Below are 24,553 nucleotides of genomic sequence, written 5' to 3'. Positions count from 1 at the left end.
ACTCATAACGGATAACGGGTGTGTATACGTATGAAGGGATGGGACGCAAGCGGCACGCATGCGGTTTTGACGCGTGTGTATTCATTAACACGCGTGACAGGAAAAGCACCCTTATAGTTTAGCAATCTAGCTCCAACACATTAACTATTGACCGCCGAATGATGATAAAAGTTATATGTATTTTTATAATAAACAACGTTTTAAAGATTATTATGCTGTCGTAATTTTTTATGGAGAACTACTAACGGTTTTTCAAAACATTGTAGCTACTGCAAATATTTATGTGATAAATCAAATTGTTTGGTCGGCGTGTGGTTATAAATCAGACAATTGGCTTATTTTTTTAACCTGATCCACACATATAGTGATTTCGTAGAAAACTATTTCCATCACAATAAAATCTAGTCTTAATCGTTTTCGAATAGTTTCTATAGCTTTTTATTTGCGTAATAAAAAACTATATTGTCGGATTCTAAGCGATAGTTTCGGGGATACATTCATTACGATCAATATTATCATCATCATCATCATCATCAACAACAATTTATCATCCTGCTGAATATTGAGAAAGGCAATACTCCGCCATCCTGGCCAAGTGTAGATCACGCACTTTTTAAAATCTTCAAAAGGTTTGTTCCTGATTTCTTTTACCGTAAAATCATTATATTTTTAATAATTAATTTCTAATACAAAAATAACATCAAAGAAATACATAATTAATGTATTTCTTTGAATTTGTGACCGCCAACAAAACATGGAGAAAACTCTGTACAAAATATACTTAATGATTAAACGAACTTACCTGTAAGTGAAGTTCTATCATAATTATGTGAGGTGCTTCGTTCGAAGAGATTAGATATAATACACATGTAGTCTCACTTACAATGTCGCCATCTATGCACTTAGTTCAAAGAATAGATAAAATGAAAAAACAAAAATATGTAGGTACGTCACCAATATTACCTGACGGCTGCACTGTATTCAACTTGTCATTTAGTTTAGAGTCGACACAAGACTATATTTCACAATTATTATTAATGGGCGATAAAAATATTTTTGGGGAAGGGAGGGATGCTAATCTCTTCGAACGAAGCACCTCACATAATTATGATAGAACTTCACTTACAGGTAAGTTCGTTTAATCATTAATTATGCTTCAGTGCTTCGTTCTTCGAGATTAGATATAATACACATGTAGATGTTGAGAGTAAATTGTGAAATATTAATAAAATATTGTGAGTTATTCAAACGAACATATATTTTATAAAGAAAATCATAAACTAGTATAATAATGATTTTAACAAATCAGAAATACTAGAAAAATAAGAACAAATAATAAAGTGTAATTTCATGAAACTACACAATATGTTAATTATAACCAAGTAATGAGATTAATTGTTAATATCTAGTATACTCCTAGCGAAGGAGTGATTATGACAGTCGGCAGTTATTGCTCTATTGTAAAATTTGGCAAAAGTTGTAGATGTGCCACTCCATCCGGCAGTTTTTCGAATTAAATCTAAATTAATACCCTGCCTGTGAGCTCGAGATGTGCTTGCATGTCTAGTGCTATGTGCAGAAAATTTTGTCACATCTACTCCACAAGTTTTCAAAGTGCGTTTTATCCATCGACTCAATGTTTGCGGAGACACTTTATTATGTGGTTTTCTCGTACTAATAAAAAGATAAGTGTGGTTATTTCGTAGGGACTTAGTTATGTCTAAGTAATCAGATAGTAACCTGGCTGGGCAAATATCAGGTCTGTCCCGAAAATAAGGGAGTACAAGAGTTGGTTGTACTGAATTCACAAGTGAAGTCTTTATTAAGTCGGGTATTTTAATTGTAATTTCACTACAGCTAATATTAATGTTACGAATGTTAATTAATGAAAAGGTTTGAACCCTGTGTGCTGTCACTAACGCGAGTAGAGTGACCAATTTATATGAAATTTTTTCTATGGATAAATTTTGGTTTGGTGTCCAACTTGCTAAAGTTTCTATGACTAGTGAAGTATCCCAAGTCATGTCGTACTTTGGTAACGGAGGTCGAAGTCTGAATAAACCCTTAAAAAATCTTTTTATACGATCATCCTCCCCGAGTCGATGGCCAAGAATAAGAGAGAGGGCAGATCTACAACTGTTAAGGGTCCCGTATTGGGCGCCTGAATAAAATAAATCAGTTAAGAAATATATAACATTGGGTATGGAAGCCTGGTAAAAATTTATATGATTTTTAGAACAAAAAAGAAACCATTTCCTTAAACAGGTGTCATATTGTTTGATAGAATTTTCTGATAGCGACGCAAGCATGATGTCGATAGACGAAGGTGATATACCCCTCTTCAGAAAAGACTTCCGCACAGTATCCCGGCAACCAGGGTAATTTTCTGGTGTATGCGTTGGTTGCTAGAATGTGAAATGATAAGTTCATTAGAAGGATGAAAATACAATGGCTTAGATATCAACAACCCTTGGAATAAAGGGTACCATGGCTGTGTTGGCCACACAGGAACTATGAGGATACCTCTAGCTTTATCGCTTATTATTTTTCTCAATGTTTTGAGAATTATTGAAAATGGTGGGAATCCGTAAAAATACCATTGAGACCAGTTTATGGAAAATGCATTGATAGAAAATGCATCAGGATCTTTATGCCAAGATACATATTTGGAGCATTTCTTGTTAATGCGACTTGCAAACATATCGATATCTGGTTTGCCAAAATTATTAATGATTTGTTTAAATGCTAAATTAGACAATTCCCACTCAACGTCAGGATGAACTCGTCCTGATTCGGCATCAGCGATGCAATTTTCGACTGATGGTATATAAACGGCATAAATAAAAATATGTCTAGCCTCGCACCACGTCCATATGTCTTTGGTGGTTTTTGTAAGATGGGGGTATTGAACTCCCCCCATGCGATTGATATATGATATTGCTGTCGTGTTATCAATACGTAATATTATCTGACAACTTCTTACTTCTTTAGCAAAAATTTTTAAACCTATGAACGCTGCCAGTAATTCTAATAAATTGATGTGTTGAATTGATTCGTTACAACTCCAAGTACCACTTGCCCTTTCTCCCGCACAACAGACTCCCCATCCCGTAGTTGAGGCGTCAGAATATATTTCGAGATTATATTGATCATACTTGATTCTACAAACAGAACTATCAATAGATTTTATCCACCAATCAAAATCGGAATGTAATGTCGATGGTATGGTCATATAATTATTATAATTTTCATCTACCTTAAGATTTAAAAATTTACATCTTTCGAATTCTTTCGTATATAGCCAGCCATACTCAATAGCAGGACAGGCAGAGGTTAATAAGCCTACTAACCGAGCAAATTCACGAATTTGACATCTCTTCATTTTTCTAAATTTTTGTAATTCAGTCTTAATTTTTGTGCGTTTTTCTAAAGGTAATTTTATTTCCATTTTATTAGAATCTATTATAAATCCTAAAAATCTACAAGAAGTACTTGGAGTTATACAGCTCTTTGATTTGTTTATAATAAATCCGAGGGCACAAAGGAGTTTCTTTGTGATATCAATATTGTTAAGGCAACTATTGTAACATTGTGATATTAAACAAATATCATCCAGGTAAATTGTAGATAAATTTCCAGTACATCGTAACAATTTTATTACTGGTTTCATTATTTTTGTAAACACGTAAGGTGCGGTATTGAGACCAAATGGTAAGACATTAAATTCGAAAAGTCTATTGTTAAACCTAAATCTTAGGTATTTTTTCGAATTATCGTGTATTTTAATCAAAAAATATGCATCCTTGAGATTTAAAGTGGACATAAAACAATTTTTTGAAACGAGTTTTACCATTGTTCTCAAATCTTCTAATTTAAAATGCTTTGTATCTATAAATTTGTTAAGCTGTTTTAAATTTAAAATGAAACGTGATTCGCCATTTGGTTTTGGTACTAAGAATATACTAGATATAAATTGGTTAGTACATGGTTTACATTCTGATATAGCTCCTATGGATATTAATTTTCCTAAAGCTTTTTGAAATTTATGCATTTCGGAGTCAGAATAATTAGGACACTCTGGAGTGTTGCATTGATATGGCATTTGAGAAAATGGAATTTCATAACCACAAATCCAAGACAAAATAGTTTTGTCAGGGGTTATCTGTTTCCACTGATCGTAAAAACAACAAAGTCTACCAGCATAATTTACCGTTTCATCTAGCGTCGGCCGCGACTCGTGCTCGGACGCGAGCCTCTGTATGAGGTGGTATGCTGATGCTTCGGAGGGGCAGGCTCTTTCGCTCTCGGTGTCCCCGTTGGCCTGCGGTTCGCGGGGGGAGCCCTCCAGTTTAAATTCCTGGTGGACGGTGCTGATTTCGGCTTATTTGCGCTAACTTTAGTTGGCGCAGTGGTCTTCAATTCGGCTCCAGATTTGTTAATAGCTTTCGCGGCTTTTAATGTCTCTGAAAGGTCCTTCCCGAAAAGTAAATCCTCGATTTTTGTTAATTGGAGTTGATCTTTTAACTCTTTCTTGAACGATGCTAAAATAAAATTGCGTCTTGTGACCGACTCATTGTGTTGGGCGTCACAGAGAATACGTCCTGTATCCATCAGTAATTTTAAGATTATTTGATCTTTAGGCTCTTTAGACAAAACGTGAGTTATAGCTTCGCTAAGAGAAGATATGGCGCAACTTATTTGTTTTTGTTTACCCTGCATAGCCTTATCACGCTTTAAAACAATCTCTGTAATTGCAGCCTTTATCTCTGGATTTAGAGATGGGGCGTCAATAAGTCTGCAATTCGTTGGGGGTAAATATGATTCAAGAAGTTCCTTTCGAACGTCCTTATTTAAACCAGAAGTAGTTATAAACTCAAAACGGACAGCTACATCCTTTTGTATATCTTTACCAAACGCTTTTGTGGCTAAGGGATCAGCTCCTAGAATATTCAAAGTAGCGTCATCCAACTCCTGTATTGGAGTGTGGGCCCCTTTGTCAACATCGGTATTAGAACCATCTAATGCCTGAATAGGCACTTCGGGTTGTGGTACAGTTCCTTCTTCGATGGTTGGCTCCAATGAGTGTTGGTAATCTGACCTGGTCGACGGACCCGGCTCGTTTGTTTCCACCATAGAATTTTCTACGCTATCCGATTCAATAATTATGTCATCTGAAATCGAATATTTTTATATTATTTATATGCCCTGAATAAACGAGGTTATAATATAATAATATAAAAACATTTAAATGACAAAAACTATCCTTTTGTATTACGTGAATACGTAAGGAAAAAACTCGTCATGAGATAGTATAGAATCGGTAAGTTGCTTATATACCTAAACAGGTATTAGCGGGTACAAAGTGTATAACTTGTACAATTAATGCGGGTAAGAAGAACTCGAGGCGTTGCTTCGTGAACCCGATTTATACAAAATTTTATTGAATAACATACAACTGTGTTGTATCAATAATTCACTATTAGCCGGTAACAACTCGAGTCGTTGAAACGCATGCCGTTTATGTTTCTTCATTCATTGAATAGACTGTTCACTAAATAACCTATAGCACTTGAATGAATATAAAGAATATAAAAATTACTTTGAGGGTTATTTGACAACTGCGAAGAATCTGTAGTACTAGAATTCCTACGACGGCGTTTTCCTTTTAAAAGTTTCCTTTCCAGCTTCTTTATTTTCTTCTTAATATAATCCAAGGAATCGGTATCACTACGTTTTCTTTTAGGCATATTTAAAAAATAATTTGCACGGACGAATAAAGAAAAAATATTAAGTGCGAAATGGCGGAGCACTGAACTGTGAATGGCAAGTTGAATACAGTGCAGCCGTCAGGTAATATTGGTGACGTACCTACATATTTTTGTTTTTTCTATTTTATCTATTCTTTGAACTAAGTGCATAGATGGCGACATTGTAAGTGAGACTACATGTGTATTATATCTAATCTCGAAGAACGAAGCACTGAAGCATAATCGTACAATTTGTAACTTAACAAACATTTCCGAAAAGAAGGAAATGTAAATTAATAATTGTCAAATCCAATTACAGTAATGGAATTTAATGTCGTGTTTCCTTTATCTGAACAATAAATTTCGGAAGTTGAGGGTGGTCTGTCATTGTAAAACGCAATGTCTCTTAGTGAAATACAAATTACTGAGTAAAATGAAACTCTACCGCTTATGGATGAGGTATAAAATTGGGATGATGACAGTATTAAAAAATCAAAGAATAAATTATTTAAGAAAACACAATATATTGAAAGGATTCTCAAAAATGAGTCAGTTAAAGAAAACTATTAAGATTGATTATATTTTCAATTAAATAAAAGTATAAAATACTGCAGTCGGCCATCTTGTCTGAAACGCTAATCGGGGCGCGAACGACGTCATTTTTGGGTATGTCACTGAATTGATTGGAATTTTGTATGGGATGTGCTAATGTGACGTCACCAACGGACGCCATGACACCCGCGAGCGTTTTCGCGCTTAATTCAAAATGGCCATAAACAAATACTATTATTTTCGTTATTACTGAATTTATTACCGAAATAATATGATTTTTGGAATCGGTAGACATATACCTTCGTTATAGACGGGGTTTTAAAATTTGTCATCATGCCTATTGCCCGTAAAGTATTCAGTCATTTAAAAGCTACAGGCTTTTAAGTTAAAAGTTGTGTAGTTCATATTAATTTCTAGGGAATATTCCCGCATGCATGACTCTAGTAAATTGAACTTGTAAAGTAATAAATGCATGTGGCGAATGTGTGTCTTTTGCGTTTATGTGCTAACATGTCGCATAATTAATATGAGTTGTAACTTCCTTTCTAACGTTGAAAGCTTATTTTGATGTAAGGTCGTTAAAGGGCTCGAAGGTTGTTTAAACCTCGAGATTTTTAATATTATCATCAAGGTCATCAAAACACATCATTCGCAATATCATTATTATCGTAATAATGATCATTAGGCGTCATCATTGTCATTTGCTATGAAAAAGATGTCATCATTGTCATTTGCGATAATTTTCATAGCAAATGATATTGATGATAGACCTTTTTGTCATCACTGTCAACAATAAAATTTTCATAATTGTCATTAAAATAAACGTTGTCATCATCATCATTCATATCGTCATCACTATCTACCTCATCATAATTGTTTATCTACGTATGCTGAAGGATTTAAGCAGTTTTGCAGATTTTTAGCAAAAGCTTGTCATACACGCAAAGCCCTTGTGGATACTCCATACAAACTTTACAAGACATTGGAAATCTTGGTTTACAAATTACGAGTACTTTGCAAAAATGAAGATCTGAATGCTTATTTATATAAGGATAAGGCTAGCAATTAGAAATATTACAAATACTTACTACGTTTACGTTAAAACACTTTTCCATTTCTCTGCATCACATCACATCAAATCCATAATTTCAGTAAATTTCCCTTCAATTGAGTCCCGACTCCCGAATTTTGCAACGCATTTTGATTATAAATTACCCGCAAATCTGTGTATGAACGTTGGCAAACCTAGTTACCACCTGATAAGCATCAAATCACGTCGCGGGACGGAGTCAAAATGATTTGGACGTGTCACACTTGACCTATTTTCTCCCTATATTAACATGATCTTGAGATTTTTTTGAGTAGATAAACATAAATGTATTTTGTGACTTCGTTGAAGAAAGGTATTGTTAGGTTTTAGGGTTCTGTATCAAAAGGATTAAAACCGAATTCTATTACTATGCCTCCGCTGTCTGTCCATATGAAAGCCTATACGTCTATCCATCTGTTCGTATAGTGTACAGAATGTGTATCGTTATGGTAAAAGAAAACACTTTTTCTAAATGATTTTTTATTTAATTACACCTTGTTGGTGGCAACGCTATCTATCTAGAATAATACGTTAAACTAAAAAAATGTAAATTTGGAGGTACGGAACCATGGAGGGTTCCGTACCTCCAAATTTACGAGTTCGACTCATACTTATTAAAAAAAATGCATAAGTAACATAAATTACCCGCAAATCTGTACTTGAAATTAGTCGCGTGACGGAGTGCGCACAAAATGAATTTGGACGTGTCACACTTGACCTATTTTCTCCCCATACACGATCTTGAGATTTTTTTGAGTGGATAAACATAAATGTATTTTGTGACTATGTTTACCAGATATGTGGGGTTATTAAAGTTCCGTACCGAAAGGATAAAAACCGAATTCTATTACGAAACCTCCGTTGTCTGTCCATATGTATGCCTATACGTCTGTCCGTCTGTTCGTATAGTGTACAGAATGTGTATCGATATGGCCGCTATAACAATAAATTCCAAAAACACAAAACAAAGAACACTTTTTCTAAATGCATTTTTATTTAATGACACCTTGTTGGTGGCAACGCCATTTATCTTGAATAATACGTTAAACTAAAAAAATGTAAATTTGGTGGTACGGAATCCTCAATGCGCGAGTTCGTACTTATTAAAAAAATGCAAAAGAAACATAAATCACTCGCAAATCTGTGCATGTACGTTCGCAAAGCTACTTACTAGACCTATTTTCTCCCTATATAAACTCTATCTTATGATTTTTTTAGTAAATAAACATAAATGAATTTTGTGACTATGTTGGCAGACATCTGGAGGCACGGCAGTGCCTCCGCCAAGTCGAACCAAAGCCAAAAAAAGCGGCACGGCCGTAGCATTCTTTTCTCGAAGCAATTCGGCCCATTTTTGACCCCCTGTAACTTCGTTGCATATGAAGCTAGAAGCCTGAATTTTTATAGTTTTAAGGATTCCGTACCCGTACCGAATTTTATTACTAAGCTCTTGCTACCTGTCCGCCTGTTCGTATGTACGTCTATTCGTGTGTTCCTCTTTCACACGGCTCTAATTCTTTAACCGTGATATATAGATAGACATTTGTACAGAGTGTATTTATTGCCTTACCCGCTATAAAAATGATACTAAAATAGTACAAAAAAACATTTTTTTTGAATGTGCTCGTATTTAAACAAGACAAAATGAAAATTTGGTGATACGGAACCATCCATGTGCGAGTTTGACTCGTACATGACCAGTTATTAAAATTTTTCATTGGAATTTTTTCCGGCAAAAATAACGTATAAACATTGTAAAACGGGTTTTTACGTCTTGTGTTATTTTCCTCAAAGTTGTGAATGAATTATGAGTTAAGAAAGATATTATTAGACTTGCGAAAACAATCGTTCAACATGAAACTGTAGGAGTCAGAACTCACTTAGAGATAAACGCTGAGTGAGAAATAGTGTAAGACGTTATTTTGAGGTCATAACGCATACAAAAGCGGAGTCAAGCGGAAGAGACGCCGAACGCGGACGAGGTATTAAATACATTATGACATTATCCAACGTCAATGTTGTTGCTTATTCATGAGTCATTTTCAGTGCTGTGACATTTTAAAGAAGAGAAGGAGTAGGAATAGAGTAGGAAATCGAAGAGATAGATGCAGATAGTGAGCGTTATAGTTTTGTATCTTTTCTGTGATAATCGGACACGGCACAATTGACATCATATTGCTGCCAATTAGGCACGGTGAGAGATGAATTTAAATTTACAACCAGTCGGAAAATTATCGCATTACATGTGTAATGTGTTTTCAATCTGGGTGCTTCATTTCTTATGTCTCTATGGTTTTCATATCAAAAGTACTATTAGGTTACCTTAATAATGTTAGTGTATTCTAGTCGGGTATCCTATAATCGATGCCCCACGAGTGTGGAAATAAAAAGGAAATATTAGGCTCTATTTCCGCGGTCGGTCCGCGACACACGTCGCTTCTACTTAACATGCGCCTAACATTGAGGGAAATAGGTTTGTGGTTCAGACGTTAGCGCAAAATTGTTATGACGCGCAGTCATAACTGAACTACGGAATAACACGTCCATTCTGCTTTTAGACTTGGATTTACGAAACGTAGTTTATTACTAATCTAGACGTGTGATAAAATCTTTAAAACACAGCTATCTGTTTCGTTATGAAGACATATTGCGAATTGCAAAGATAATTATTTAAAAAAAATGTTTTCAATCGAAATATAATCTTTTGGATTTCAGACAGAGTGGTAGAAAACTGAAAATTTAATTTCTAATAAGAATTTTCATTTGCGATTCAAATGTGAGAACATATTTTCATGATTATTTTTAATAATTTTATTTTTTTTATAATTTACTAGCAGAACCCGCGGCTTCGCCCGCGTAAAAAAAATTGATATGACATACAAACAACTGTAATCGTAAATTTGTACCTTTAACAATTTTAGCGATAAAGTAGCATTAATATTTAATTAAAAAAAGCTTTTTTTTCGTCACTGTGTACCTAAATTGGTCAAGGTTTCTTCAGAAACATACACTAAAACTCTAATTAGTGGACTGTAATGAAACTTTATTTAAAATATAAGTTTCATGTAGGATACAATATTTATTATTTACACTATTCCATAGGAACCGTCCATCTATGGGGCCTTACATACAGTGGTTCTTTCCAGGATCTCTGACTGGGCGATTAGAACTCTCATTCTTACCACCCGCAACTCCAGAAGTCCCCCTTTAGTTTCGTACGACAGGCAGGGGATACTGTAGCCCTGTTCTAGCTCAAAATTTTAATCAAAGATCTATGTATCTATCACATCACCATCACTAATCCACGCATAACCACAACCATACCCCACGGCAGGACAAAATGTTGGCATATAGTGTGTCCAAAGTAGTTGCGACGTATCTAATCAGTATACCAAAATGTAGGCCAATTTGAATAAACTTACGCATTATCATATATTTGTCTGAATAGACGTTATCTGAAATTTCACGTTTCTAAGTTCGAACCTAAAAGATTCCCGTATACATACATATAACACTTCCTTTACCTCCTTAGTAGAATTTCAAAAACATCCTATGTACATATGCATCCATAAATACTTTATCAGCAAATTTCTGGAAGCTAATATTCAACACCAGCGGTTGGCAACCCGACACCCACGGGTGGTGTGTGGCCCGCGGGTCTGTGCGTTATTAATAATTGGCCAAGTGTAAGTCAAACCCGCACCTGGAGGGTTCAGTACAACCAAAATTTTATTTTTTTTAAATTTCTAGTATTTAATATTGCAGCAGCCATTAAAGTACACACATTGTGAAAATTTGAACTGTCTACCTCTAACGGTTCAAAAGTTAGTTGGAAAAATAACGAATAGCAGTTTGTTGTATGGGGTCCCATTTTTGTTTTCAACTTTTTTTATTTTTAGTATTTATTGTTATAGCAGCCACCGTTATGCAACCTCTGTAAAAATTTCACATGTCTATCTATTACGTTTCCGGAGCCCTGTGACACACGGACAGACGGACAGACAGCGAAGTCTTAGTAATAGGGTTCCGTTTTTATCCTTTAGGTACGGAACCCTAAAAAACCGCTGTTCTACACTTCAGCGCGCGCAATACATTGCCATGTTAAAAATATATGTTACTACGGCCCGTGGAATTTCGCCCTACATTAAACTTCTCCGCACTCTGTTCTTTTTCCAGACACGCCAAAGGAAATAACTTCAATAACGGTTTTTAAAGAAACTTTCTTTACTTATAGCACCCTAATGGGGTTGATTGTTGAGTTGCTAAAAATGCTGAAACAGATGTGTAAACAGAAAGGCATGATGCATACACCCTTTTATAGCCGTCTTAAGGGTTGATCTAAAAAAAACAGTGACTCAGATGCTTTATTAAGTCCAATGATCGTTTTTCATAGTGGTTGCTCCCAAATTCACGGATTATAAAATATATAAAGTTCCAACCCCTATTTAAAGACCTCAAGGGTTGATGTGGTGTGTGAAAATGGAAAAATAGTGATATATTATTTACAACCAGAAAGCAAAATACCAATTTTCATAGACTTTGCTTCAAAATCTGCGGACTTCTAAACGAAGTTTCTACCCCTATTATAGCCTCATAAGGGTAGATTTGCCATAAATGGTGTTAGAAAAGTTCTATCATTCCCAACCAATTACATTTTTTACAGTCCTTTCTTCCAAATAAACGGTTTCTAAAATAAAATTCCATCCCCCAATAAATAGCCTTAAGGGTTGATATTCCAAAAACGGTAAAATAGGTGTTCTATTATTTACAATCAGAAAGCCAAATAACAATTTTCATAGACTTTGCTTAAAAAGCTGCGTACTTCTAAACGAAGTTTCAACCCCTAGTTTACCCTCTTAAGGGTAGATTTTACATAAAGGGTGTTAAAAAGTTCTATTATTTCCAACAGATAAGCCAAATGCAAATTTTTATAGGCCTTGCTTCCGAATTAACGGAGTTTGAAATAACATTCCAACCCCCATTTAACGACCTTAAGGGATGATTTTCCAAAAACAATGAAATAGGTGATTAATTATTTTCTATCGAAAACCCAAATACCGATTTTTATACAGTTTACATCAAAACTGGGGGACTCTCATACAAACCTACAACCCGTATTTAACCCAAATAAGGGTTGATTTTCCAAAAACGATAGAATTAAAGTTCCACTATATCTTACCAGTAAGGCAATGGCTAACTTTCATAGTGCTGGCTTTCAAATCGGATTTTTTTTAAATAAGCTGTCAACCCTTATTTTACCAACTTAAGGGTTGATTTTCCAAAAATGGTGAAATAGGTGTTTAATTATTTTCTATCGAAAACCCAAATACCGATTTTCATACAGTTTACATCAAAACTGGGGGACTTTCATACAAACTAACAACCCTTATTTAACCCATATAAGGGTTGATTTTCCCAAAAACGCTAAAATTAAAGTTCCACTATATCTAATCAGTAAGACAATGACTAACTTTCGTAGTGCTGGCTTTCAAATTGGCAAATTCTAAAATAAGCTGTCAACCCTTATTTAACCCACATAAGGGTTGATTTTCCATAAACCGTAGAATTAAAGTTCCTCTATATCTAACCAGTAGAGCAATGGCTAACTTTCATAGTTCTGGCTTTCATATTGGCAAATTTTATAATAAGCTGTCAACCCTTATTTTACCAACTTAAGGGTTGATTTTCCAAAAATGGTGAAATAGGTATTTAATTATTTTTAATCGAAACCCCAAATACCGATTTTCATAGAGTTTACATCAAAACTGGGGGACTTTCATACAAACTTACAACCCTAATTTAACCCACATAGGGGTTGATTTTCCAAAAACGGTAGAACTAAAGTTCTATTATATCTAACCAGTAAAGCAATGGCTAACATTCACAGTGCTGGCTTTCAAAATGGCAAAATTTAAAATAAGCTGTCAACCCCTATTTAACCACCTTTAGGGTTGATTTTGGAAAAACCCTTAGATTAAATTTTTATTACTTTAAATCAGAAAGCTAAATACCAATTTTCATCCAGTTTGCTTTAAAACTGACGGACTTTCATATTAACTTTCAACCCCCATTTAACCCCCTTAATGGTGGAATATCAAAAAATCCGTTCTTAGTGCGCATCTACATTATAAAATGAAGCTATATTCCAAATTTCATGATTGTAGCTTCAGTAGTTTCGGCAAAACCTTGATTAATACGTTTCGAACGTGAGTATCTTTTCGCTTTTATATATATAGATTATATTAAATAAATGTTTAACAGTTATATTTAACACTTATAACAGAAAATACAATATCTCGCTCTAAAGCACCGGAAGGGTCTTTGCCCGGGAAAATTCCCGAGGGGAATTTGAATCTTTCGAATTTCCCGGGAATAGAGAAGAGATTATGGCATTTAATTCCCACATGAAAGATCAAAGTCTTATTATACCTACGTGATAGTTAGAAATTGTCAAAATTTCGTTCGTTGGTAAACAAAACATTGGATAGATTGATTTAAAAAACAATCGTTATAATGCACTATGGGGAACCAAACTCAACTTTTTGACATCAAATCAAAATTATTTCGTTTCGTTTCCCGTTTATGAAGGACGTTCCTGCCGGTCAAGTTTTTGACATGCGGATAATTGTGACCGAACTGGGTCGATTGATTAAAACGTCAAACATGCCCCAGTTTGCGATACTTCCGAAAAAGTTCATGTTGCCCCAAAAAAATACCCTAAGTGCCTAGTTTCATAATTAATAATTTGTTGGACCTATTCCAGATTCCTATTTACTGCCTTTTATGCCAAAAATATGTTAAGAGTAAGTCGTTACCATGACCATCACCGTCCTACTGGCCATAGTCAACCACGGTGACCAAGTGCGTGTTGGTGAATACTTAAAAGATATAGTCTTTTCTGTATCGTGAAGTAAGCGTACAAGCGTACACCGAAGTCCGTAGACATATGAAACGAAACCCAAATAGGACCATGAGGTTGATAACTGATATCTTCTTATATTAAAAAAACCATATAAAAGACCTCATAAAATGAGTCTGTTTTACTACACCCTTCATTCATGAACACAGCAGGGCTCCAGTGCTACTTAAGGAAGAAATAAATCTGGCGATATTGCCGGCGCGGTTGAAACTCGAATAGTTCTACCAACTTAAAACCCTACTTGCCCAGAATAAATGAGAATATCCCGCTATCAAGATGTGATCGGCCCACGCCACTGAGAGCCGTCCGCTTACCTATTTTTATTGAACGCTAACATAATGGATACATTGATATGGTACATACGAAAATACAATAGAGGCTATGGGTAATTTTCTTGCCGCACGAGCTTAAGCCCGCACGCGCCCTATCGTGTCGTAAGTACACGTATACAGATCGCATAGAGACTTCGAATAATAAATTCAAGTATGCGCGTGGAACACGCGTACGGGCGTATACACATACACGCGCGACAGGAATTGCGTCGTAACTCACTGCTGTCTTTTTGTGACCCGTAAAAATGTGCGTATAAGATAATATGTTTCAAGTGTTGCGCATGCGGGCGTAAACACGCGCGATAGGAATTGCGCCGTAACTCACTGCTGTCTCTTTGTGACCCGTATAAATGTGCGTATGAGATAATATGTTGCAAGTGACGCGCATGCGGACGTAAACACGCGCGACAGGAATTGTTCCGTAACTCACTGCTGTCTTTTTGTAACCCATATAAATGTGCGTTTGAGATAATATGTTGCAAGTGACGCGCATGCGGACGTAAACACGCGCGATAGGAATTGTTCCGTAACTCACTGCTGTCTTTTTGTAACCCATATAAATGTGCGTATGAGATAATATGTTGCAAGTGACGCGCATGCGGACGTAAACACGCGCGATAGGAATTGCGCCGTAACTCACTGCTGTCTTTTCGTGACCCGTATAAATGTGCGTATGAGATAATATGTTGCAAGTGTAGCGCATGCGTGCATAAACACACGCGACAGGAATTGCGCCGTAACTCACTGCTGTATGTATGTGACCCGTATAAATGTGCGTATGAGAGAATATGTTCCAAGTGACGCGCATGCGGGCGTAAACACGCGCGGTAGGAAAAGTACTAGAACTCAATGTCATCATAATTATATGCGAAAGTTCCATGCAAAGTAATGATACGTGATGGTAATTGATAACATAATAATAGCATCGAGATTCTACACTAACTAGCGTCCAATGATATATTTGTATAATTTTGTAGGTATTCATTTCCGATGTATATACATACATATGTTCGTAATTCTTCTTCTTATATATGCCATGAAGTTTTTTTACACTTGGGGATTACCTGGATTTTTCTACAATAACTGACGCTGTTCTTGAGATCCAATAAAATCTGTTTCATTCTCCTATCTTTTTTATTTGTTTTTGGATATTACAATCATTATTCTTAACGTACTTTTTTTTTCAAAAGATAAATTCAAATTTCCCAGTACTACCATTATTTTATTCTTATGATTGGGTAGTCATCCAGTAGACTTCTAAATTTATTTTTAAGTAGCCTGATTTGGATTCGAACCCAGGTCTCTCTGCACAATGAAATGTAAACTAACCACTGGAGCAGGTGAATCGCCAATAAATCGTGACCATGGCAAACTTCCAGCCAGTTAAACATATTTTACCATCAACATCTAATCGAACTGTCAAACACGTATTCGTCTACGTGTCTCTAGGGCGGATTAGGTTGCTACATCTCTGCGTGGTAATGATATTAATGTATGAGAACTTGCGATGTTGTGTATCTATATAAATTAATAAAATACGATTGTGTCTGTCAATTCTTTATGTGACTATTGCATCATTTAGAGCACGGCACAGGCATGCTGTGTACCTGTGCGTATATCTCCCTTTACCTAATACATTCATTCAGCAATTATCCCTCGTAAGGTAAACATTCTTGGTTAAGAACGAGCACTTGGTCAGCGGAAAGGACTATGGCCTAACTCTCTCTGACTTTGAGAGGTGACCCGTGCCCAGTTGTGGGACAATAACGACTAGACGACAACTTGTTAGGTTAGGACAAGATAATAATAAAATTTAAACAGAATTAGTACTTCGTCACATTAAAAAGACAGTCACGACAGAGCATCAAAGGTAGTCTTAACGACTGTCTTCATAGGGGTTGAACAAAACTATAACTTACAAGATAAAACGTTGTTCTTATATAGAAAATTTACTACGAATATTAATAAAATAGAGTCCTAAAACTGGTGCAAATTGATGTGATAGAAACAGTATGATTCGAATGGGGAGGAACAATCGCCTTATCTATTTCTAGCCTTAAATTAATAATTATGTTTCTAGCTTTGAAGTAGTTCTGGCGTTTTACTGGAAGGGTGTAAATACTACCTGACTTTTATAAGCGGCGACCATTTTAATCTCCAGGAGTGCTAACGCATCTATGATCAGCTTCAGGTAGAAACCCAGTTATATACATATAGAGTTTTTTTTTTTTATAATATAAGAGTGGCAGACGAGCATGCAGTCCACCTGATGGTAAGTGGCTACTGCCGCCCATGGACATCTGTAATCAACTCCAGATAGGATTAAATATTCCTACCAGAGGTCGGCCACAGATGCGCTGCTACCCCTGAGGATTAAGCTGGAACGCCTCGGAAAAGTCTGTATCCCTGACCACACCCTTCAAACCGGAACACAGCAGCGCCTAACACTGCTGTTATTAGGTAGAAATAGGTGAGGCGGTGGTGCCGCCGGAGTTGAACCACAAAGGGTTCTACCACCTTCAATTAGGTAGAAATAGGTGAGTAAGTTGTAAGTTGATTACAAATGTCCTCGACAGCAGTAGCCACTTGCAATAAACTGAACTGCATGCTTGTTTACTACAGAATCTGATAAAATAAATCTATCTCAAGTCGCACAGACATTGTAAATGGCAGTCATTAGACAGTAAATTAACTGAGTGGGGTATCAATTTGTCACGTAAGCCTCTTAATGTTACCCTTAATTGTAGGTGGTATTCATTTCGTAATTAACTAGCGACATTTATTGTGTTTATAATTCAAATGAGATTAGTAAATGTCTAAATTACTGTCTAACAGTCGGTAACTTATTGTGATGTCGACAATTTCTAAATATCTAATTTTAGGTGGTAGAACCCTTTGTGATTCGACACCGGCAGCACCACCGCCACACCTATTTCTGTCTCAAAACACCAGCGTTAAGCGCTGCTGTGTTCTGGTTTGAAGGGTGTGGTAAGGGAGACATACTTTTCCGAGGCGTTTCAGCTTAGTCCTCAGGGGTAGCGGCACATCTGTGGCCGACCTCAGGTAGGAATATCTATCCTATCTGGGGTTGATTACAGATGTCATAATCATAATCATAATCATAATCATTTATTCATTTGTCAGTAAGGATTACAATATTGGATGTTTGCACTTTGGGAACAACGCTTACTGTACCAATTATTGGCGTACAAATGATAACAAAATTTCTAATCTAATTAAAATTACAACAATTATTACAAGTTTATGTCAAATTATTACAAGCACTTACAAATATTGATAAAAATGAAAATTAATTTAAATTTAAACATTTTGCGCTATTTAGTAAATCAGATATATATGTTACGTGCATTGCTTGTCATTAAGATATTCATTAACTGTGTAGAAACATTTCTCTACAAGGTATGTTTGAAACTTTTGTTTAAATACGAAAGTATCTGACAATGTTCGTATTTCTAACGGAACTTTATTGAATATATTCGCGACCATTCCGAAAAAACTTTTTCTGAGTAAGCGAGTGTTTGCATCTATACTAGTAAGTTTATATGCATGGCGTGCTCGAGTTTTAAATGTAAACATTTGACTGTTTGCCTTGACAAATATTGCACATTCTAGTATATAGAGGGCTGGTAAGGTTAATATATTTAATCTCTTGAAATGTGGCCTACAAGAGTCAGTTTGTCTAATATTACATATTGCTCGTATGCATCTTTTTTGGGCTCGGAATGCGAGTTCTCTGTCTGTGGAGTTTCCCCAAAATATTACTCCGTACCGTAACGTTGCAGCAACATAGCTGTGATATGCCGTCAATACAGCTGTTTGATCTACTATATTTCGCAGTCTTCTTAAAAGATATGAGTATTTATTCAATGCTTTACAAACATGTTCAATATGATGTTTCCAGTTTAGTTTCTTGTCAATATGTAAACCTAGAAATTTAAAATGATCCGTTTCTTCAATTTTATTACCTAAATAATTTATATCTACGCTTTTACTATCATTAATATTTTTATGATTAAAATTAATTATTTTAGTTTTTGACAGATTAATATTTAAATTATTAAATTCAAACCAATGTATTATTTCTGTCAGTGTGTTATTAATGTCATTCTCTAATTTATTTAAATCGTCATTTGTAAATAGAGCTGTGCTGTCATCAGCAAACAAAGTCATATGATGGTTTATTGTCTCAGGTGTCCATGGGCGGCTGGAGCCACTTACCATCAGGTGGACTGCATGCTCGTCTGCTACTCTTATATTATAAAAAAAATCTCCAATACGTACATAACTTTGAAAAACCAGAGGTACGTGCCTGGGATTTGAATCTCGGACCCTTCGATCGAGAGGACGAGTTTCATAACCACTATCACTGATCTTGAATTAGAATATTCTAATGCGACAAATCATACTATTCGTAGTGCTTATGACCCGAAATCTTAATTCCGTAGAGTAAATTATGAGAGATGGGTTTATATATATTTGAGTTGACGGGCTTCACAGTTTGTTTGGTGTAAGACGTTAGTATCTAGAGGTTTTCGTTATTTGTATTAAGTTTGACTTAAATTCTATGATATTTTGAGATATACTAGATCTAGTTTTAGGTCGCGGTTTGGCGGTTTAAGTTATAGTTTGAATAAGATGGATAATCCTGAGTTAAGTCATAATAAAATCTTTGCATTCGTTCTTATAAATGTTACCAAAGATTATTTGTATTGTTATATTCACCATGTTCAGTGTAAGGATAACACATATAACCACATTATCTGTTCTAAAAATAGATATTGTTTCATCATCATCATCATCAACCCATTACTGTCCCACTGCTGGGCACGGGTCTCCTCTCAGAATGAGGAGGACTAGGCCATAGTCCACCACGCTGGCCAAGTGCGTATTGGCAGACTTCACATACCTTTGAGATTTTTTTTTTATAGATATTGTTTATATTAAACCAATTATATTATGATAATATTGTTGTGGAAGGTGTACAATTTATATTATACATATTTCCTTTATATAAATATCTTTGTCTCTACAATCGTTGATCAATGATGTAGTACTAACAAAGTGAAGCAGAATAAAAACAAAAGATTGATTATAAATTGTGACCTTATACATAGATCCCGAATCATCTCAAACTAGACCAAAACCTTCCATATGTATTACCTTACCTTACCTTTACCCTAATTATTTAAATGAACATGAACGCATATTTTTAATATGACTCCCTAAAATTAATTCACAAAATGTAATATTAAACTTAAGGTACAAATAAGACCGGATGTTATTGCCAAAGGGTGCAGGTACTTCATTATTCCCTAAACCTTATTGCTTTGTGACCAAACCGGCGTGACTGTAATGGAATTTAGTTTCCTAAATAAAGGGCGTTATGAGCCCTACAGTTCCCAAAGGTCATATTATTTGATAGTAACTAGAAATGTATTTAATAAAGGCTAAAGTCTCGTAGGTCGAATCCACGGCTGAAATGTCCTGTCCTAAAAGGGTTATCATAGTCATTACTTGTAACCTTATTTGGTGGTTGCAATACTTAGATAGATATATTTGCAGAGGAAAATTCTTGTTCCTTTAGTGTTTTTTTTTATAATATAGGAGTAGCAGACGAGCATGCACTCCACCTGATGGTAAGTGGCTACTGCCGCCCATGGACATCTGTAATCAACCCCAGATAGGATTAGATATTCCTACCTGAGGTCGGCCACAGATGCGCGCCGATACCCCTGAGGACTAAGCTGGAACGCCTCGGAAAAGTATATCTCCCTTGCCTCACCCTTCAATACGGAACATACTCGTAGCAGCGCCTAACACTGCTGTTATTAGGCAGAAATAGGTGTGGCGGTGGTGAGGTGAGGCACCTTCAATGTACAATGTTGTAGTGTACTCAATCCCTAATTACTATTGCTACTTATGTTTTCTGTGAATCACATCAATTGCTTCCTCAATCCTTCTATATCTTTACATCCTTTAGAAAAATCGAATGATGTCATCATCAACCCATTACTGTCTCACTGCCGGACGTGGGTCTCCTCACAAAAGGAGATTAACCCAAGCCTACTGGGTCGAAATTTTGCATATATGTCCGACTTGGATGGCTTCAAATCCCAATATGGCAGAAGCACAAGATATTTTTAATATTTTTTTTGGGTAAATATATATGATAATGGGTATCAAATGAAAAGGTCTTATAAGAAGAACACGAAAACGAAAATGATGTTAGCTACTGAAAAGCTTGGTGTTAGTAAATAAGTTATTAAGTAGAAGAACAGTTTTTCCCGCTACCTTATTATTACAGCCTTTTCCAAATCGTATAATAACCAAGTGTAAACATAAGAAAGTAATATGCTACCTGCTTTACAATTTCTTCATAAACCGTTGACTTACAATCCGAAGCCCATTTCGATTGGTAATATAAGTTGTTATGCGCATGAATTCTTAGAAGCGGTGGATATTTTTAAAGACGTAATTTGTTGACGCAGAAAGTTAAGCCACTTCTCTGACAGCGAGATATCAAGCGATACGAGTAGCGAATAACTTCAGTAGTAACACTTTTTATAGATGTCGTAACGAGGTGGTAAGCACGGCTGTCGTATCTGTAATTAAGTTAGCCTGTTCTATACTGAGTTGGTTATAGATGTCCATGGGCGGCATTACTATTGTGCACTAGGCCAGTGTGAGTAAAACCTTTTTTTTTTGTTTACGAGGGGGAAACCTTCAAAAGGTACCCGACGACGTGGGAGCAACGTCGGGCTATGTGGGATTTTAACCGCACTAAAACCCGCCCGCTGGCCGTCCTCGGCGCTTGGTGGAGAACTCCGGGATCTACGATGGAACACAATCGGAGTCCTCCGAGCGCGATGCCCCAATCGGCTCTTCCCTGGGGGGTGTGAGTAAAGCCTAAATCTCTCTCACCCCAAGAGGAGAATAGTGCCCAACAACAATGGATTGACGAGGACATCAAAGTAGCTGTGGACATGCAGTATATGGACATTTGGACACCTGCCAGCAAACAAGGCAAGACACCTGAAGTCAATATAGTGGTAGTTCGAACTTTATCGTATGGATTAAGTTCGAACGGGGCGTTCGTACATTCAAACAGGAAGTTTGTGGGAACTTCTTCAATGTAACTGTTCAGTTACGATAAGGATTAAATATTCTGTTGAAACTGGATGTAGCGTCGACTTGATTTAATGAAATTTTGTACAAAGATAGTCTGAGACCTGAGAAAGGACATAGGATAGTTTTTATCCCGGAAATCCCACGGGAACTAGGGATGGCGATCTAAGATCAATTAATCGGATAATCGATCTTTTGGACCCAAAAATCGATTATTTTAATCGATATTAGTAGGGATTGAGTCGTAAATCAAGATCAAGTGATGATCTATAGCAAAGTTGAAGGTACGAATTTTCAGTTTTATGTTTGTTAGTTTGTTACATTACATTATTATCTTTTAAACGCGGGCGAAGCCGCGGGCAAAAACTAGTACTAAATATATTTAAGTTCGAAAAATCATAGATAGCAAAGATTATTACGGAGAATCTTTTGTCGATACAACTTTTTTCTAGAGAGGTTTTTACGAGATAGGATATTATTACAAGATACCACGAAATTTCTCGTAATATATCGGTACAAATATAAAGAGTTGTCCTCACTGACTGATGCATCATCGCAGAGAAAGCGAAGAAGAAGAAGAAGCGAAGAAGAAGAAGAAGCGAAGAAGAAGAAGAAGAAGAAGAGAGAGAGAAGCGAAGAGAAGAGAAGCGTTCACTATGAAACATTTGTTCGCCACAATTCGCCATTTTAAAGCTTCTCCAGGAAACTATTTTGCTTAAGTATTTTTATGGTTACATTTAACGGAACACCTAGTTCACCGTTTTTGGAAAATCTAAAAAAAATTGTAAAATGTAAAGTACCGGATTAAATTTGTATGATATTTTTTATGATTTACGCGTGCCAAGTCGCTAGCAATAGCTCGTTATTCATATGAGCAATCAAAGCAAGATTCGGCCGAACTCTAATCGCCCGAAATTCTTGGCCATCTCACGTACAATGCTCAATTTGACTTCATACGTGATTCACATGTGAAAGTATTGAACCTAACTACGTTTTCTAACCAATAGACATGTTTTTTCATATTTTGCGTACAAAACCTACTTCACTCGTGCAAATTATTTAGGTATTCAGGAGAGTTAGGGTTCATTGACATCTACAGACAGTAAACTAGTGAAAAAGTAGACAATAGTATTCTCCTATATAATGCATTTAAATGTATTTTATTTAACATAATTTTCGTAACTTGGTCGCGCAAATATGGGCCGTGCCTGTTTAAATATTTTATAGATAATGTATCATTTTGTCTGCTACGATCCGTGTTTGTCACGTTCAGTGTCTGTAGATATTAACGAAGGATTATTCTGTTAGATTGTCTTAAGTTGACAAAGCATGTGGCGCAGCACTTTTGGATGTAGAGGTGAATATTCGTGTATGAGGAATTCTGACATAATTATGTCAGTATTAGCTCTAGCACTAATTATAGTCCTAATTAGCGTCCCTAAAACTCCGAGTATCAGTTATTTAAGTTATTTTCAAAACATAAATTTACTTGTCTCAATTTCTGTTCATCGGGATTTTAATTCGCATTGAGATATTATAGAATAACTCTGCAACTGTATGAGGCCTTTCTATTTTGAGTAAAAACCAATAAATGTGTTGGCTATTTTCAAAATAAACCCGTATAGTTGTAATTTATAAAAATGGTCTTCATATTTTGTTATGCAAAACGTATGAATAAATATAGAAAATGTCACTTTAAAAAATACACACATACTGTATTTGCATACTTCTTTGAAAACTTTACTCACGTTCACAACTTTTGACTTTTTCGATCGCTTTTGCTGCTCGGTCATTGTCCTAAGGATCCTTATAAAAAGGGCAACAACCTTTGTTTTGCACTGTTGAGTGACTCTCTCCCCATTTAAGGGAGACTTGGAGCACACTTCATAATGCGAGTTATTGGAGAAACGTTAATGGTAATGTTATGTTATGGTAATTGATATAATATAGCGAATTACCTAATACGCGATTTTAATTTTTTTTTGCTGCTCGATATTTCTGTCGCCCTTCAGATTTCATACTTCCGAAAAAATATCTCGGCTTTTAGAATACAAATAATGAAGTAATATCGGAATCGATGCGGATACAATTTAACCACCAGTGTTTATTAATCCAAGTCCTGAGCTCATCGACTAAGTCATCAATGCTCACTCATCCGAGTCCTGAGCTCTGAATTCTGCTAAGCTTTATAGATCAGTTACACAAGTATAGTATCCTATGTACAGAAATCGACGTCTGTTTTTCTCCGTGAATTCGGAATGTCTGCCATTTTTAACAGACATCCCAAAGGAGACAAATTTTCAATTCGTAGCGTGAATATTTTATCTAAGTTTTGTCGATTTCCCAACAACAAGTAATAAACGCGTTTTTAATGTTCTTGGATTTATCACAAATGTGCCTCAAACTTTAGTCTCACGCCTGAAGTAATCTTGTAAACGTCTGAGGCATATATGACGGAAGTTTCTCACAAAACAGACGATTTCACAGGTGAAATGTCGACAACTATTTAAATGCCTCAAAGATTTTGAGGTTCCTTCATGAACCTTGAAATACTCCTCACGCGGCGCGGAATATTACGAACAAAGCAAAACTCAGGAAGAGTTTGAAGGATTGAGAATTTTGTGATATATATTATTTGTCAGTACATGCTGTTGGCAGATTGGTAGTAAAACCCTTTGTGGTTCGACTCTGGCGGCACCACCGCCACACCTATTTCTACCTAATAACAGCAGTGTTAAGCGCTGCTGTTTTCTGGTTTGATGGGTGT

General features: G+C 35.8%; 2 protein-coding genes across 2 annotated transcripts in view; both read right to left on the bottom strand.

Moving 5' to 3' along the window:
• NGR-A25 (neuropeptide receptor A25) overlaps window positions 1-24,553 on the bottom strand; it is a 145,533-nt gene that overhangs the window by 44,566 nt on the left and 76,414 nt on the right. The window lies entirely within an intron of this gene.
• LOC140754385 (uncharacterized) lies at window positions 1,383-5,747 on the bottom strand. Its single transcript, XM_073089393.1, has 3 exons — window positions 5,600-5,747; window positions 4,211-5,171; window positions 1,383-2,405 (listed from the first exon to the last, which is right to left on the bottom strand). The coding sequence occupies exons 1-2, from the start codon at window positions 5,745-5,747 to the stop codon at window positions 4,219-4,221; spliced, it is 1,101 nt and encodes a 366-aa protein (XP_072945494.1). The 3' UTR covers window positions 1,383-2,405; window positions 4,211-4,218.

This window comes from Epargyreus clarus, unplaced genomic scaffold, assembly GCF_041222505.1.
Source record: "Epargyreus clarus isolate Ecla_fem2 unplaced genomic scaffold, WU_Ecla_fem_2.2 ptg000029l, whole genome shotgun sequence".
NCBI classification, from domain to species: Eukaryota; Metazoa; Arthropoda; class Insecta; order Lepidoptera; family Hesperiidae; genus Epargyreus; species Epargyreus clarus.
The sequence above is the reverse complement of the archived record's forward strand: the minus strand, read 5'-3'. Positions and strand labels throughout refer to the sequence as shown.